The sequence below is a fragment of the Lepidochelys olivacea genome (genome assembly GCF_965140295.1).
Source record: "Lepidochelys olivacea isolate rLepOli2 genome assembly, chromosome: 3".
Classification (NCBI taxonomy): Eukaryota; Metazoa; Chordata; order Testudines; family Cheloniidae; genus Lepidochelys; species Lepidochelys olivacea.
This window is the reverse complement of record NC_140413.1, coordinates 206,859,912-206,877,973: the sequence shown is the minus strand read 5'-3', so window position 1 is coordinate 206,877,973 and position 18,062 is coordinate 206,859,912. Positions and strand designations below refer to the sequence as shown.

The 18,062-nt window shown below is 40.6% G+C and overlaps 1 protein-coding gene across 2 annotated transcripts in view; it reads left to right on the top strand.

Annotated features, from left to right (window-relative positions):
* Nucleotides 1-18,062, top strand: part of RALGAPA2 (Ral GTPase activating protein catalytic subunit alpha 2) — a 299,634-nt gene that overhangs the window by 78,077 nt on the left and 203,495 nt on the right. The window contains exons 15-18 of one of the 2 annotated variants that reach the window (XM_084624471.1): nt 1,409-1,646; nt 3,753-3,917; nt 12,113-12,253; nt 17,510-17,647. In XM_084624471.1, coding sequence (XP_084480597.1) covers nt 1,409-1,646; nt 3,753-3,917; nt 12,113-12,253; nt 17,510-17,647 — 682 coding nt within the window. The remainder of the gene's footprint in view (nt 1-1,408; nt 1,647-3,752; nt 3,918-12,112; nt 12,254-17,509; nt 17,648-18,062) is intronic. The other variant, XM_084624472.1, reaches the window with a different exon arrangement.

The window sequence follows — 18,062 nt, the reverse complement described above, 5'->3', positions numbered from 1 at the left end:
TTCTGGTGTGCATGCTCCCCACACACACTTCATCAAATTCTTTTGGTCAGAAGTGTCCATTGAGGCCAATCCTGTGCCCTGGGTGCCATTGCCCTTTATGCCTTCTGATGGAAGGGGGAGATACAAAGAAGGCTAAAACTTGTCCCTCCTGTGATGCAGCTATTCCACTTAATGATGGGCATTTGAGGGGCCTTTCTTAGAGAGAGGCAAATGTCTGATAAATGCTCAATCTGTCATTCCTTCTTCAGGAGGACACACAAGTTAGGAGTGCTCTATGAGAGTCTCCTCAGAACCAGAGAAAATGTGCCTACCAGGCCTGAATAGGTGTCCACAGTTAGTGCTCCTGGAAGTGGCAGCTCAGATCCAAGACCCCAAGGCTCACAGTTCATAAAAAAGTTCAGACCCTTCTACAATCAGAGGAGTAGGGAAGCTAAGTCCTCCTCCACTCAGTTATCTGAAAGGGGTAGGAACGAATGTTATTTCCACAGAGAGTGCAGGCCTAGGTTACCCTTACTGGAACCTAGTAAAACGGGGCATAAATCTCCTCATCTCTCAGCCAAAAGGTCCAAATTGAGTCCCTCTGACACCTTGGCAAAAACCCATCACTGAGAACACTTGGTAGCCTTTGAGACAATGTTCTGCACGTCACTGATACCAATCTGTTGGTACTGACATCACCTCACACAGTGCTGATGACGTATTCTCCTCAGCTCCAGTGCCAACCCTGTTGGTTCTCCCAGCACTAATATTCCTGGCACCCACATTATTTTCAGGACTAAGTGATCTTGTGGTGACTGCTAAACCTGAATTACTAGTACTCTCCTCAGCTCTTAGTGCCCTGTATCCGTACTGTTACAGTACCAGCCAGCTCTTCAGCTCTGGTGGTGAGGAAAGAAAGACAGGGCCATCTCCTTTCTTGTAGAAGCAGGGGAAGGAAGGTAGAATCAAGTGAAAGAAAACCCCTAGAGGGGGTGGGAGAGGAGCTATTCCTTTCCATTCCATGGCCAGAAGTCCTGATCATCCCCCTCTCCCACGCAGAATTAAGTCCTGATGTGCTGCTGAAATAGGGGGGCATTATTGTTGCAGAATTTTGTCTCTTTATACACGGGGTCCTATTTTATCGTTCTTTTCTTGTTAGATGCTAAACTCATTTAACTCCCATGAAACCATGATTTCTGTTTGTAGTTCTTGATAATTTTTCAGTAACAGCCTCAGGAAGTGGCAAATTCTGAAAGTAAAGAATAACAGAAGGAAAGAAAGACAATTCATTTTAGTGACTGAAAATTAAAAATATGAAAAGCTGTTACAAAAGTCTAAATTCTCTTGGTCTTTGGACATACATTTTCAAATTTTTTAATTCTGTGCTTTTTAGAAATGTACAAAATGTCATTGCTTTTCTATTGCCCAGACTCTTATTGTGGCTTGGATCCGAGCAAATCTGAGTGTTTACATTTCTCGAGAACTCTGGGATGAGCTGCTCAGCATACTGTCTTCCCTTACTGACTGGGAGGAGCTGATAACTGAATGGGCCAACATCATGGATTCTCTAACGGTGGTGTTAGCAAGAATGGTGTATGGAGTTGAAATGACAAACTTACCACTGGATAAACTAAGTGAGCAAAAGGAAAAAAAACAAAGAGGCAAAGGTAAAGTCTCTCTTCTTCAGTGTATTTTATGTTAAATAAGTTAAGATACTCAAACTTAGTTGGACTATATTAGATTTTCAAATGTAAACATTATGGTTCTTTACACATTGTAAAGATTCATTTGAAAAAATGCACTCCATTTTACTTTACTTAGTATTATTACATGCAAAAAATCGAGCATCTGCATTAGTAAGATACTTATACTGATCTGTTTTTATAAACTTTTTTAAAAATGTAGATGGATGCTTAGGGGTTCAACACCAGTCTCTGCTGCAGTAGTAGGAATGGAGCACAGCTGCTTGTGCTGCAATCTGTGCATAGCCACCAACACTAGAAATCCTTTTTCATATAATTGCATTTTATTTTAATAAACCTGTTTAAGTAAGAGTCTGGGGGCCAGTGGAGGATTTTGTGTGCAGTCTTGTGAATCTTAGCACCACTTTCACAGCAATTTACAATAATTAACTAATTGAATTATCTTAGTGAACATGGATAGAGCGCTGTGAGGTAGATAAATGTAATTCCCATTTTACAGGTGGGAAAACTAAGGCAAAAAGACCCAAGGTGAGATCCTTTTCCCTGCACCAACCCTCTTATGCTGGGTAAAAGGGCCAGAGCAGCATAGAGGGTCTTATAGACTATAACTGGCCAGGAGGCTATTCACCTGGCAAAGGCACTGTCCAAGATAGCCTTAAGGCTGTCCTGCAAGGACTTCCTCACAAGCCAGGGGTCAGGGCTGACACCAGGAGGAGCATGTTTTATGGGGGCAGGGATACAGTGCTACAGTGATGAAGTGGGGTGTAGCTCACAAAAGCTTATGCTCAAATAAACTGGTTAGTCTCTAAGGTGCCACAAGTACTCCTATTCTTTTTGCCCATACGGTAGTCACAGGAAGTTGCCATAATTTAGGCAGACCCCTAGGCCTCTCTAGCCTCTGAAGCAACTCAGGATCAGGAGGGTGGAAAGGTGACTTAGTCATCTTAGCATCTCCTCCCTCTGGGCTGCAAGGTCTGTATTGTGTCTTAGAGGTACAGCACAGAATTTCATCCCTAAGGTTTGCCCAAGACAATATAGAGAGTTAATATTAGAACCAGGATTAAAACACAGGAATCCCTTGCTCTCACTTATGTATTAACTATCTGCTTTACTAGGTTGCTGCTCCTAACTCGACTGAAATGTCACCGGTTGTGGGCAGAAGCCTCACTGGTAGCTCAGCACATGAGCTAGTTCAACTGCAGGCTGTTTCCCACAGAGAAGCTTGCATTGACCTTACACGATTAATGACAGCACTGTCCATCCCTTACCTCAAGTCCTTATTTGTTCTAGGATTTCCCTCAAAAATTAGAGGTCCAATTTCACAACTCCCAAAGGCCATCCCTGGGTGCTGACCATGAATAATCTGAGATTCAGAAAAAGTAACTAACAAGCTTATAGGTCTAGTGATGAGTTTAGTTTTCTCTACTACCTCCATAAAAGGAATAGGATTTAGAAGCATGTAGACCAAAATTATTAAAAAGTGGGTGTCTAAAGTTAGACATCTAAATAAGTGGCCTGATTTTCAAAAATGCCAAGCACCCAGCAGCACCCATTGAAATCAGTTTGTTTTCTCAGGTTCTCAACTTTTAGCACCCTTATTTTTAGATTTGGTCATAGATTAAACTTAACACTTCGACTCCCTGATTTTCAGGATGTCTAATAGGTGGAGCAAGGTGGACTCTCAGTGCCAGTGACTTGATTCTTGAATTTAAATCAAGGAATACTCAGTACAGTACGGTGTTATTGTAAAAACCTATTTTGATTCTTGATTAAGTCCTGACACTTTGGGTTCTGGTCAAGTGACAAATAACTATGTTTGAAAAAATGAATAGAAAGAAGAAACAATGGGAGGAATTGTAATACATGAGCTTTGTGGGACAACTTCTTCCTAGTTGGCATCTCTTAAATTATTTTGAATAATATTTTTCTGCCAAAAATAATAGGTTTAAAACTTGTCCCATTTTAGTTCTTTTTTGTAGAAACACTTAACTCTATGTAGTATGAAATAAGCATAGCATTAATTGTAAATGATTCTAGATTGATGTTGCTTTTGCTTGCTCTATCTCAAAGGTGGCATCTCAGATCCTCAAAAGACAACTACAATGGGACGATCGTTTTCATTAAGCTGGAGAAGTCATCCTGAAGTTGCGGAACCAATGAGATTCAGGAGTGCTACTACCTCTGGAGCACCCGGAATTGAGAAAGCAAGAAACATAGTCCGACAGAGAGCAACAGGTTAGGCACTGGCTGCTTTAACATCTTAATTATAAATTGCAAGATCAACATTTATAAAACTGAAATTATTTTAAAATCTCCTCTCGTGACTTTTAATTAGGAATAAATGTTTGCAAATCTGTCTCTAAATCTTTTTCTTCACTTTTCTTATACCTAGAAAGCGAGGTCAGTTTTATTTACGTCAGGAATCCTTTTAGTCAAACATACTATGATTATATAAAATAGGAGAGATGTATTGATTACTGAGGTTAGGACACAATGATTTAATATTTTGTTGAGTGTGGTTTTTTTTATTAAATGGGCTTGATAATAAAGAATGATTGGCTAAGTATTGTAAACTATATAGATATACTATACTAATGTATTTGTAAAAGCTGGGACTTTTTAGCCAGCATGACTACCTTTCAGATATTTAGAGTAATTTTTTATAAAAGCAATAACTCACGTCATCACAGGCCACTGTTCCCAGGAAAATTCAGCATTCACTAGTGAATCAAGACACTTTGGCTTCATTCCTTAAAACTTTTCTCAGACTTTCAAGCACTGGTACAAATACCCAGATTATCATGTCTTGCTGATGTTTACATATATTCTGTGCAAAATAATCTTGTTAGTGTAGTATTAAGATATTGTATTTTCTGGCTTTAAAACTGTATGTGTTCACAATAATCTTTTTCTTCCACCTTGCTGCTTTTACCAGATCTGAATTGTAAAACACCCTTGGATTTTTTTGGTGAAGGATTCTGGATGAAAATATTTTAGTGTATTCATTATGAATAGGTTCTTTTATGTGTATACTAAATTCTGGACTACATGATTTAGTATTTGGTAAACATTATATGGAGGTGTAGAAATACTTTGAAGTTTCATTAAACAGTTCTAGTACCTGTAAATTAAGCAAGTAAATTAATGAGAGGTTTACAGAATACTAGGAAATATATAATACCTCCTATTATTGAGGAATTCTCTTACTACAATCAATGAAAAAGAGCTGCAAGACTAAGCCATTTTCCACAAAATATTGTATTTTTATAACTGTAAAAATATCAAACAGTTAATAAATAGTTATGGCATAGTCTATCACTTTTACAACCTAATAAGAGATTTTTATTTTAATAATTCTAAAATGTCAACTTTTTAAAAATGATCATCATTATCTGATAAAGCTAACCAGGATAAGAATTCTTTGTATTTAGTTGTACTTAACATCCATATCTATATCCCTTTGTATACTTTATTACATCTTACACTTTCTCGATATAGAGACCTTTTTAAAATTTGTTTTGTGATTTCTCTAAAGTGAAATATAAATCTGTAGCACTGTGCATAATGGCAAGTTTTAAAAAATGGGTACCCAAATTAAGCTCTTAAATCCGTATTTTAGGTGCCCGAATAAGTTACCTGATTTTCAGCAGTGCTGAGTTCCCAGCACTTTTGAAAATATGGCCAAATAAATATGTACGGTAGTTCAATATGTATATACAGTAGCTCGGTGTTCACCAGTTTCTTTTTTCTCTTGTTTGTTCTATAAAGAAAGAGAGAGAAAATGAGAAAAATAAGAGGAAAGTGAGAGCAGGTCAGGGAATGAGGCTGATGGAAGAGTGTTCCTGAGATGCAGAAGAGAATACAGGGTTTTCAAACACTCCAGAAGCCTGGTTTTGAGCTTCAGATAGTAGATTGTCTTTCTCTGATATGATAGTTACAAGTGCCGCTCATTCCAGTTCAATGGGCCATCAAGCAGCAGCCACAGCAGATGTTCATTACCGCTTTTGAGTGAGGGATATTCCTTTGCACAGCTTCTCTCCTCATTCATAACAAACGGGTAGCTCATTGTTGAATTTGGAGACAGTCAAACGTTGTTGCTGGAGGCTCCAGGACTAGGCCCTGCCCTCCTGGTCAGATCACCAGAAATTCAATCTTTCATAATAGAAACAAGTTGGTGGTTCAGTTTCTCCTAACCACTTTGTTATAACTTCAGTTTCTTCGTCAAGTAGTGTCCCTATTAGTGCTCCATTCCAGGTGCGCATGCGCCACTCGAGCCCTTGATTGACGATTTCTAGCTAGTTATGCCTGTTCATCCTGCGCATGTGCCCTATGCCTCCTCGTGGCAGACTCTGAGGCTATAGAGGAGTGTGTGGAAGAACAGCCCTCAGTTCTTTCTCTACAGCCTCGGCCTGACACAAAACAGTAGTGTGCCTGCCTAGAGCATACTTGGCCTTTCTCTTTACTTTTGCTATTAAAGTTAGTTTAGTATATTTAGTTTTGGTGAGAGGACTGTTTTCTCTCTTCCTCAGGGAGACTTGTCTTCTCTAGTAGGGTGTGCCTGGTTTGCCAGGCTTCAAATGTTGCCTCTCCTGCCGGGAGACTATGCCAGTGAGCGATGGAGACTCCAGGTGGCTCCGTTGTTTGGGAGAGTCCTATATCTCCCAGAAGTGCTCCTTTTGTTTAGTCCTTAAGTCCAGGAAGTCTAGGAAGAACAGGGAGATAAGGCTTAGACTTGTTGGCAATGGAGCGTTTCCTGCAATTGCCCTCTGAGCCAGATGAAGAGACCACATCCAGATTTCAGCAGCTTACCTTAAAGGCATCCAGAACACCACTGCCGATGCGCTCAGCAGACAGTTCTCCCATGACTACAAATGGGAGCTGGACCCGCAGGTCCTCCAGGACATATTCCGGAGATGGGGACAGCCAGAGATTGATTTTTATGCCACCTCCAAGAACAGGAAGTATTCTCTCTTCTGTTTAAGGGGAGGTCTGAGTCATTGCTTCCTGGGGGACACCCTTCTTTTTCCATGGAAGAGGAGTCTGTTCTCTGATGCCCCTAATTCCAAGGTTGATAAACAGGATCAGGCAGGCCAGCCAAGGCCAGAGTTCTTTTCAAAGTACCTACCTGACTGAGACAACCTTGGTACCATTACCTGCTTTAGCTCTGAGTACAACCAATGATCAAGTTCCCCATCTCCTGTCTCAGAATGTGGGTCACATGATTCACCCCAACTTGGTGGTTCTACATCTCAGAGCCTGGCTCCTGGAGGTTCTCATAAATAGAGGTTTCCTGCTCCAGAGAGGTGCAGCAGCTGTTATTACACAGCAGAATGAAGTCTGCCTGCACTGCTTACCTGCAGAAACGGAAGAGATGCATCCACTGCTGCGGTTGTTGCTACCTGTGATCTGAATTGGTTCCCCTTTCCTTCATCTTGGATTACTTGCTGAATCTGAAGACATCCAGATTATTCATCAGCTCAGTCAAGGTTCACCTGGCTCCTGTATCAGCCTTCCATCCCCCTTCCATCTCCATTTTTGCTCACCCAGTATCATCCAGATTTATTAAGGGTCTGCATAATCTCTTTCCCCACATTAGAAACCACACTCCTTCTTGGAACCTCAATCTGGTTCTCAACCACCTCACGAGATCCCCATTTGAACCAATAGTTACCTTTTCCATTCTTCTTTTATCTATGAAGACGGTCTTCGTAGTTGCTATCCCATTGGCTCATAGGGTAGGGAGATTGGAGCTTTGGAGCAGATTCCCTCTATACCATGTTCTTTCATGATAAAATCTCTTTACATCTAACTCCCAGGATCCTACCTGAGGTTACATTGGATTTTCATCTTAACCAGTCTGTCCTTCTGAAACCTCACAATTCCATATCCTGGATGTTGGAAAGGATTTAGCCTTCTACTTGAATAGGACTAAGTGGTTTAGGAGATCACCTAGACGCTTCATATACTAAATCCCTAGATCTAAGGCCCAAAGGTCTGCCCAAAGACTTTTAAAATGGATATTGGGTTGTATCTTACACCTGTTACCAATCTGCAGGTGCTCAGCCCCCCAGGGGTGTGAGAGCTCATTCAACCAGATTGCAAGTGACATACAGTGGATTTCTGAAGAATGTCCCAATTTCTGAGATATGTAGAGTTGCTACCTGATCTTCAATCTATACGTTTTCAGAGCATTACACCCCACTCCATGCCATCAAATCCAATGTGGCACCTGGCTCTGTGGTACTATCTTCAGTTCTAGAACTCGTTCCAAAGGCAACCGCCCCCCTACCCCCGCCTTCTCCTCCTTCTGAGGATATCGCTTAGAAGTCACAGAGCCACTACTAAAAGAAAAAAGGAAATGTTACTCACCTGTACAGTAACTGTAGTTCTTTGAAGTGTGTGGGTTCTTCATTACCTGCCCTCCTTTCCCTCTCCTTCAGTAATTCTTTGGATGATGACAGAGTAGAGAAGGAACTGAGTGCAGTTCACCCATGCACCCCTATATAAGCTTGGTATCTGCCACGATGAGACATAGGGTGAGTGTGTGGACCAAACAGGGACTGCTAGCTAGAAATCTCCAATTGGGGGCTCAAGAGGCACATGCACACCTAGAGTGCAGCGCACACAGAGGGACACACCTTGAAGAAATACAGTTACTGCATAGGATGAATAACATTTCCTTTTATTCATTTTTGTGTGGTAGTGACTTCATTTCAGCTTCTAATTCTGCTTTTCGTCTCCTGAGCTGAGGATGTCGTAAGATCTGAAAGGGGTCTTCTCATTGAAACTAAATGTTTTACACTAAAATATTTTATAAGAGTATATGGAAATTTAATGTGTTTGGGGAAACTAAGGTTGGTGCAACATTAGCTCTACCAGTGAAAGACAGTCACACCTTTACAAAGCGACTTCCTTCCAAAAGATCCCACTGAAGATAAGAGTTAGGATACTCGACACAGAAAGTTTTAACTCTTGAGTATGGTCACTCAGACCAGAAACATTCCCTGTTCTTAGTAAGGAAAGACTACTTGGTGGCAAGCAAGTAGTTTTCTGTCTAAGGGTATGAATCTCGCTTTGAGTGTGAGATGTTTGATTCACATTCTGATTGAATTCTTGCAGCCTTGTGCAAAATATTTTTTTTCTTGGCTAAGCCTACTGCAGTTTTATAAGGGGGGGAAGTGTGGTGGAATGCACTCCTGGATTCACACCCTGCACCTGAAGTAATAATCTTTGTACAGGGCATGCCTTGTGAGGTATCTTTTGAAAACTCATAACTTGCTGAGCAGTAATATCATGGTAAAATGCATGTAGCAACATTATATGTAAATTTATTCATATAATTTGAAATCATGGCTGAAGTGTGTTTCCCAGACAAGTCTCAGGAGTAGCTAAACCAGTTTCTCAAAGACAAAAGGTACGCTGATGCCCCATCCACGTGTCAACAAAGCTGGTGGGCCACCACCTATCAAGTGGCCATTCTTTGGCAAGGACGGGGACAGGGACAAAGAGATCTGCATCTTAGCAAAGAAATAGCATGAGGTCTCCTTCCTCCACCAGATTCCCTGTCTCTTGGTTCTCAGCTGGAAATGCTTTTAAAAGAGGGACTGACACTATAAAAAGAAGGGGTAAACAACCCAAGACACCTCTCCCTCCCTCCCTTTCCTCACTCTTTGCACCTTAGAAGACAAAAGAAGCAGCTGTTGGACTGTGGGGGAGCAGTCCTGACCTGAAGTACTTAGTCAGTAATGCTGCTGGAGACGTGGTGAGAAATTTTCCTTTAAATTTAATATAGTTCAAGTTAGGCACTAGAAAGCGTTTTATCTTTATTTTTCTTGTGACCATTTCTGACTCTTATGTCTCATTGCTTGTACTCAGTTAGTAAATTTGTTTTGCTGTTTTATCAAGTTATTGTGACTGGGTAACTCCATGTAAGGTGATGCCTTGTTGTTTGTTAGTTCCTTAAAGGAATAATGAACATAATATATTTGAACTGTCCAGGAGAGGGCTGGAGGTTAATGCTGCAGTGCATTATAATGGCCAGTTGGAAGTTGAAGCCTCAGTTGCCAAAATTTTAAACAAAATCATTAGTATAATTTTCTACTGTTTGGCTGCACTGTGGGTTAGTTGCAAGAGCTTCATGGAGTGGGGGGGACTGTTCCTATATGCATAGATGCAGTTTTGGAGGAGGAGGGATAGTTCTGAATGTCACCACGGCATAAGCCGACTCCTTGGGTGCTCCGGGGTTGGAGCACCCATGGAGAAAAAATAGTTGGTGCTCACCACCCACTGTTGGCCCCGCTGATCAGCTCCTCCCCCTCCCTCCCAGCACCTCCCGCCCATCATGATCAGCTGTTCAGCAGCATGCAGGAGGTGCTGGGGGTGGGGAACGAGAGCGGGGCATGCTCGGGGGAGGGGTCGGAATGGGAGTGGGAAGATGCAGGGCGGAGCAGGGGCAGGAAGAGGCGGAGTGGGAAGAGGTGAGGTGGGGCCTTGGGAGAAGGGGTGGAGGGGGGCAGAGCCAGGTGGCAAGCAGCCCCCCAAAATTGACAGTCAGTGCTCTGCACCATAGCTGTCAGCAGAGGAAAAATTCTCCTTGAGTTGGATGATTTTCTAACCCAGCAGAGCCCATAAGGAGTGCTGGCATAAGGTTGAGATTCTAGTGCTGAAGGTGTTCTGTGGGCAGTTTAATGTTTTTGTAATTTATGACAGGGGAACCTGGAGCGTTGAATGGATGCTCCTTTTTATTTTGTGTATAAATTTAAATAAATATCAAAGTGGGGACAGACGTTGTACATGATTCTGAGGCATGCAAGAATATGCTGTATGACTGCTGTGATATCAGAATCTAGATGCTTTTTTACCAAAGGTGAACTCCTCTTTCCGTGCATTGCAGGAAATTGTCCTCCCATCTTTTTCCCCTGACCTACAATTTAGGCTATGGCAGAATCTAGATGCTCTTAGAACACTAAAAATATACTTCATGAGCATCAAATTAACAAGGAGGTCAGGCTCTTTATCTTCTTTAATCAGAAGTGCCAAAAATGGACTTTGGACGATCAAATTATGCATCACAGAGTCATACAATGAATCATGTGAACCTTTTCCTGATGGAATCAAGGCGTACTCCACAAGGTCTCTGGTGACATCATGAACAGAAAAAAGCTTTTGCTTCCACTGAGGAAATCTGCAGGGCAGCAACAAGGTCCTCTGTTAACACCTTTGTTAGATACTAGAATATGGACTTGCTATCCTCTGCAGACTTGCTTTACGTCATGTTGCGTGCGATGGTCCACAAACAGCTTGCCAGTTTGATACTTAATTTCAGGGGGAAACTTTCCCTATCTCAGTCTATTTCTTTATCCCTCTCTACTTATGTTCACTGGTTGCTGCTTCCCATACACCTCAGAATTGTGGAGAAGCTGGGGCTGCAGAATGGGAAATTTCTTAACAGATCGTTTCCTTTTTACTAGCAGCGTCTTCCACATTTCTACCTTCCCTACATGGCTTCTTAGCCAAGGGACAAAATTTAATTTTTATATTTACAATTTGTGGGCCGCTATACATAGTTTAAAGAAAAGGAGTACTTGTGGCACCTTAGAGACTAACCAATTTATTAGAGCATAAGCTTTCGTGAGCTACAGCTCACTTCATCAGATGCTCTAATAAATTGGTTAGTCTCTAAGGTGCCACAAGTACTCCTTTTCTTTTTGTGAATACAGACTAACACGGCTGTTACTCTGAAACCTATACATAGTTTACTGATTGGCTTTGAAGTTAATGTTGCATGTTATATTCTCAGAGTTTGTACACAATATTGGAATGAATTATCTGGTGGCAAGCCAGAGAAGGGGCATGGCCTGCACAGACTGTGTTACAATGTTGAACCACCTCCAGAACTGCAGAGAGGAGCCCATACATCTCCAAATTGAGAGAGACAGATAACAGAAAAGAAATGATCCAGGAAGAAATTTCCCATTCATTTAGTTTTGAGATGCACACATAGTTGGATATATTTCTCTTCTGTTTTCTAAAATTCTTAAGTATTAAACAAAGGTTTGGGATAGGTTAGAGTGGTGGCACATCATAATTTTACAGAGTTACTGAGTAAGATTTAGTAAGATAACCAGTATGTTAATTGACAAAATGGATTTATGGGAAGATATGGTATTGTAAGATTTCACAATCTTGTAAAGAAAAAAGACCCTGCTGATTATTGCACATTTATTATGTGGCAATTTTATTCCAACACATTCAAATGTTTACTGTATGGGAATTCATTTTTATGTAGGATTTCTGAATATTTATGTTAAAGAACTGTTTCAGATGTGTGTTGCATTTATTTTGCCATGACACTTAAAGAATCACCTTAGAAAAATCCCTATATTTTACTGTTCTTCTGACATAATTATTACTTTATTTTTCCCTGGAAGCTAAGCGAAGCCAGTCTATCAGCAACTGTGTTCATCTTTATGAGGCTTTGCCAGCCACTAAAAGTGTACCTCTTCTGCTTCACACTGTGAGCTCTCTCTTACCTGGTATCTCTTACACTTCTTGCTCTCACAGACTTTCAGGTACTGTACTTAAAGCCACCTTGTATCTAAATGTTCTTTATATTTTTTAAATTGCTGTTGCTGGCTTTTTCTGTCTCTTTAATTATTCTACAGTACTGTGCGTTAGTATGGTTTACACAGCGCTCTCTCTCTCTCCTTCCCTTACAATTAATCAGTAACAACTTCTGTTGTTAAAGCAGCATTCTGTCGTCCTTGGGAGATGTTTCCTCTTTAATCATAAGAAGAAAAGGAGTACTTGTGGCACCTTAGAGACTAACCAATTTATTTGAGCATGAGCTTTCGTGAGCTACAGCTCACTTCATCGGATGCATACCGTGGAAACTGCAGCAGACTTTATATATACACAGAGAATATGAAACAATACCTCCTCCCACCCCACTGTCCTGCTGGTAATAGCTTATCTAAAGTGATCATCAGGTGGGCCATTTCCAGCACAAATCCAGGTTTTCTCACCCTCCACCCCCCCACAAATTCACTCTCCTGCTGGTGATAGCCCATCCAAAGTGACAACTCTTTACACAATGTGCATGACAATCAAGTCTGGCTATTTCCTGCACAAATCCAGGTTTTCTCACATCCCCCCCACCCCCATACACACACAAACTCACTCTCCTGCTGGTAATAGCTCATCCAAACTGACCACTCTCCAAGTTTAAATCCAAGTTAAACCAGAACATCTGGGGGGGGGGGGGGGGGTTAGGAAAAAACAAGAGGAAACAGGCTACCTTGCATAATGACTTAGCCACTCCCAGTCTCTATTTAAGCCTAAATTAATAGTATCCAATTTGCAAATGAATTCCAATTCAGCAGTTTCTCGCTGGAGTCTGGATTTGAAGTTTTCTTGTTTTTTCCTACCCCCCCCCCCCCAGATGTTCTGGTTTAACTTGGATTTAAACTTGGAGAGTGGTCAGTTTGGATGAGCTATTACCAGCAGGAGAGTGAGTTTGTGTGTGTATGGGGGTGGGGGGGATGTGAGAAAACCTGGATTTGTGCAGGAAATAGCCAGACTTGATTATCATGCACATTGTGTAAAGAGTTGTCACTTTGGATGGGCTATCACCAGCAGGAGAGTGAATTTGTGTGGGGGGGTGGAGGGTGAGAAAACCTGGATTTGTGCTGGAAATGGCCCACCTGATGATCACTTTAGATAAGCTATTACCAGCAGGACAGTGGGGTGGGAGGAGGTATTGTTTCATATTCTCTGTGTATATATAAAGTCTGCTGCAGTTTCCACGGTATGCATCCGATGAAGTGAGCTGTAGCTCACGAAAGCTCATGCTCAGATAAATTGGTTAGTCTCTAAGGTGCCACAAGTACTCCTTTTCTTTTTGCGAATACAGACTAACACGGCTGTTACTCTGAAACCTTTAATCATAAGGTTATCTCATGTTCACTATCAAATTTTGTTTGGATGGTAAGTTCTGATATTTAAATAATTCTAGTGATTTTTATTTTTGGGTTACTGGAACTGTACTTACTGTCAAAATGGGGCACCATTTTGAGGAAGAGGAGAACAAAAGCTTTTTAAATATTTCTTTTTTGGAGTAGTTTCAGGGAAAATATTCCCAAAGCTATTTGGATGGTTGGGCCCAATGCTTCAAAACAAATCATGCTGGAGAAATCCAGCTAGCCACAGCTTTTTGACAATAAATCCCATTCACTGTCAATCTAACAATGAGGTCACACAAGTTAATGCTAATTGTAAATGTTTGCCTCTAAAGACATTTTCCTGGGGATCCTGATTTCAGAAACAAAAAATCTTTCTATCTATGCTTCTTATTACCAAAAAAATATTTAAACATACAAGGCTTAGACAGTATCATTTTTCTGTTTTTGTTCAGACGTTTGGAGCCCCACAAACTATTCTGTTTTATACACTTAAACATAAGGATTTATCTTGACCTACAGTTTATTTAGGTATGTCTTCCTTTGTAACTAAATTAAAATGTATCTGAATTTAATTGCTTTCCCATTAATTATGTAGACTGGCAGGGTCAGGTAATATCTTTATTAGATGAACTTCTGTTGGTGAAAGAGACAAGCTTGACCACTTCATTGAACTAAAAATAGACCCATAAAATTACTGCTAGAGAGCTAAGCTTTATTTTAAATAAAAATGTAAATTCTTGCTTTTGAGAAGCCTTGACATGTAAAGCAACTAATAGAGTTTTATCAATGTGAAATTTAGGCTATTTTCTATTAAAATTGAAGTGAATCAGGCAATTCATTTATAAACTAACACTCAAAGGTGGGGTGGTCAGAGAGTGTGGAGAGGGGAATGTCTTCCTTTTTTTTCTGGTCCCCACCACAATCCCCTGCTAGCCCCACTGCTCCCTTCTGCAGACTGCCTTTGGTGTTCACTTCATGTAGACTTTAGGAGATATGCAGGAGGTAGGCATGAAGAGGGGCAGCAGAACAAAGGTGCCAACAGACAAAGGTTTGAAAGGCATAGTGGAGGAGTAAGGAAGGGTTGGGGGAGTGGAGAACAGTTGTGTTGAATTCTCAGGGATGGTCTTGAATTGTCCCACAGTGAGTTGAAAGCTGATGGAAAGTTCAGTGTAACTTATATGCTTGTTATGTAACATTGTTTGAAGAAACCAGAGCTTGGAATCAATGGCGTAATCTGTATTTGTCTGAACTAAGATTCTGAGTAGGATTTTCAAGGCTCCCAAGGAATTGCCCTAGCAAGAGACCTTAAAAACATTTTTAAGAAGAGAGGAAGAGTGCATATGTGAATCATTGGATACTTGTTCTGATGAGTCCCTTTTGGTAGGATATGTTTGCTATACCATTGGGACATTTTCTAGGAAAGAGCTGACTGTTAGCTTAGGCGTGGCAGGGAGCATTAACTAGCATCACTGCCAGGCCTGTCCCTACCACATGCTAGGACCCACGACTTTACCATCAAAATCTTAGGTCTTCTGTTTCTTGATCCCGGGAGAAATTCTGACTAGTCAAAAAGAATCATCTCCACAATTGTGTTCTGACTAACTCCTGAGATATGAACCTAAAGTTCCCGCTGTCACTCCTTTGCTTGTGTGTTAGTTTCCATTTTCCCCCACTTGACCCCTCATATTTCTCTCTTCTCTCTATCTATTTGACTTCAGTCTAATGAGAGTTCAGCTTAACCTGCCAGGACAAATCAAACCATGCAATCTTTTGCTGTATCCCGAGAGGCAAGATAAAAAGATACTGTAGTCCAATTCTGGTAATTGTTTTGCCAGATCCTGAAGAGGCTAATAAGATTGTGTGCTACTCATGTTACTTTTGCAGCAAATGAATTACAGCTGCAAACAGAGACAGATGCTGAATTTTGCTGCGTTTTCTTTCTTCACCTTTGTGTGCTTGTCTTGTTCTATCTTATGAAGAAACAGGATCAGACTTTAATACCTAAACCCAAGAGCTAAAACTTAAAACTGAGTCTCCATTTTTCCCGTCAAGCATATTTGATATCCTATAAGAAACTGTCAAGTAAGGGATTTTGCTGTCTTATAAAGAGAGAAGGAATGAGAGAGAAAGTATGTTAGTTATGGTTTACATAATTTTTAAAAATGCTTTAAATCTCTAAACTTTTTTCTTTTTGTATATTTAATATATATATTGAACAGAGTTTCTGAAATTGGTAATGCACAACAAGCAAAACAAATTTCCTTGCAACATAAACCTGAACCAAGTTAATGTTGTCGTTGAGGCAGTTAAATAAATAAATAGGTAAATTAAAATTTTTAACATGCTAAAAACTCTATCCAGTCCCCACCAAGGCAAAGACTATTGCTTATACTTAACTAACCCTGCTAATAGCCTTGGGACACTTGCTGAGGATTTTCTAACATGCCTTAGTAGACTTATAGAGGGGTCCAATCGTTCATAAGCCTTAATAGGTTAATTGGGATCCCTTAAGGATTCTGGTGGGCGAGAATGGTTTTATTAGGTTTGGCAGATTTTCATGGCCCTCAGGGTCATCAGCCCAGATAGAACTGTCCAAAGACTGACAATCTTATTAGGCCTGTCAGGTTACTAATGTTTCAGATTTTGCTCATCAAGAAAGAACAAGTTTTCTAAGGTTAGGAAGATTTGGTTGGCCACTGAAGAGGAAGCTATGGCTCACGGGACACTGGATATTTCTAAGCTCTGCCCACCTATCTTATAAGGCTAATAACAGAACCTCACATTCCTTCTAGCACCTGCATGTAGGGAGTTTAGGGAAGGGGGAGGGGTATAAATTTGCTAATACCTGCAGAGTGGACCTCCTGTGTACCTCCTAAGGTGTGCAGGTATTGCTCTTATGGATGTGAGATGATCCACTGGAAGGACAGGGATTCCCCCCTCCCCCCCAGTGTGCTGCTCCTTATATCTCCTATTCTTCTCCCAACTTGCAAATCTCATCAGTCGGCAGGAAAAGATCCAGCTTTCTGTGCACATTCTAAGGAATGCAGGAGAGGTGATCCCTCTCCTGTATGTCTATGGAGGCACCTAAGTCTGAGTTGCAACACGTGAACAAACCAATGGTCCATTTAGTTCAGTGTCCAGTCTGTGCCAGTGATGAATGCTGGATGATTGAGGAAGGTATAACTAAGTGAACAGGCTATGAGGGAGTCAGTTGGAATGGGGAGAACGTTCTGCCCCTAGATTTTACCTGCCCCCTACTTATTGTTATGAGTGTCTAATACTGCTTGAGACTTACTAATCTGTTTTTCTGAATCAAATCCCTTAGAAGTGAGTCCCATTGGAGAGTTATGCAAGATGTTTATTAAACATATATATATTATTTTTATTCATTTTGAATTTGTTGACTTTTTAAGTTTCCTCTTTTTCCTTTATTATGAGAAAAGTAAATAGGAACACCAAATTAGTCTTCTTTATACTGTTCATTAATTTATATATCTTCTCTCACCCTTTTCCTTTCTAGACTAAACAGTCTTACGTCTTTTTAATCTCTCTCCATGTGAGACAAAAACCCCACATACCTCTGGCCCTCAGCACCCACTCTATGACTCTAATAATTTGAATTTCCCTTCTCTGAACCTCTTCCTAATTCTGCTGCTGGAATACATTTTTTTAATGAATTTTTTTTCAGTTGTGGAGAGCATTTGGTAACTAAAATTGAAATTTTTCATTTTATTCTCATAATTTCTATGTGTTTTAAATATTTAGCTTGTTCATCTTTTCACCTGACTTTGTTATGTTAGTGTGTAGTAAATGTGCAAAGAGTTTTAGAATCCTTGTAACACATTTTATTTTAATTGAAATCTGCAGAAGTTGAAGAAGCTCAACAATCAGAAAATACAACAGGACCAGAGTCGAGTGGCCTCTTTGCAGACCAGGACCAGCAACTAACTCGAAGCAGTAGCACTTCAGACATTATAGACCAATTTAGTTCTGATTTTTTTCAAGGTAACTTTTGTGACATTGTCAAGGTTCCTCCCCCATTCTGAACTCTAGGGTACAGATGTGGGGACCTGCATGAAAACCTCCTAAGCTTACTTTTAGCAGCTTAGGTTAAAACTTCCCCAAGGTACAAATTAATTTTATCCTTTGTCCTTGGAATATCCACTGCCACCACCAAATTCTAACTGGGTTTACTGGGAAACGTAGTTTGGACACGTCTTCCCCCCAAAATCCTCCCAACCCTTGCACCCCACTTCCTGGGAAAGGTTTGGTAAAAATCCTCACCAATTTGCATAGGTGACCACAGACCCAAACCCTTGGATCTGAGAACAGTGAAAAAGCATTCAGTTTTCTTACAAGAAGACTTTTAATAGAAATAAAAGTAAACAGAAGTAAAGAAATCACCTCTGTAAAATCAGGA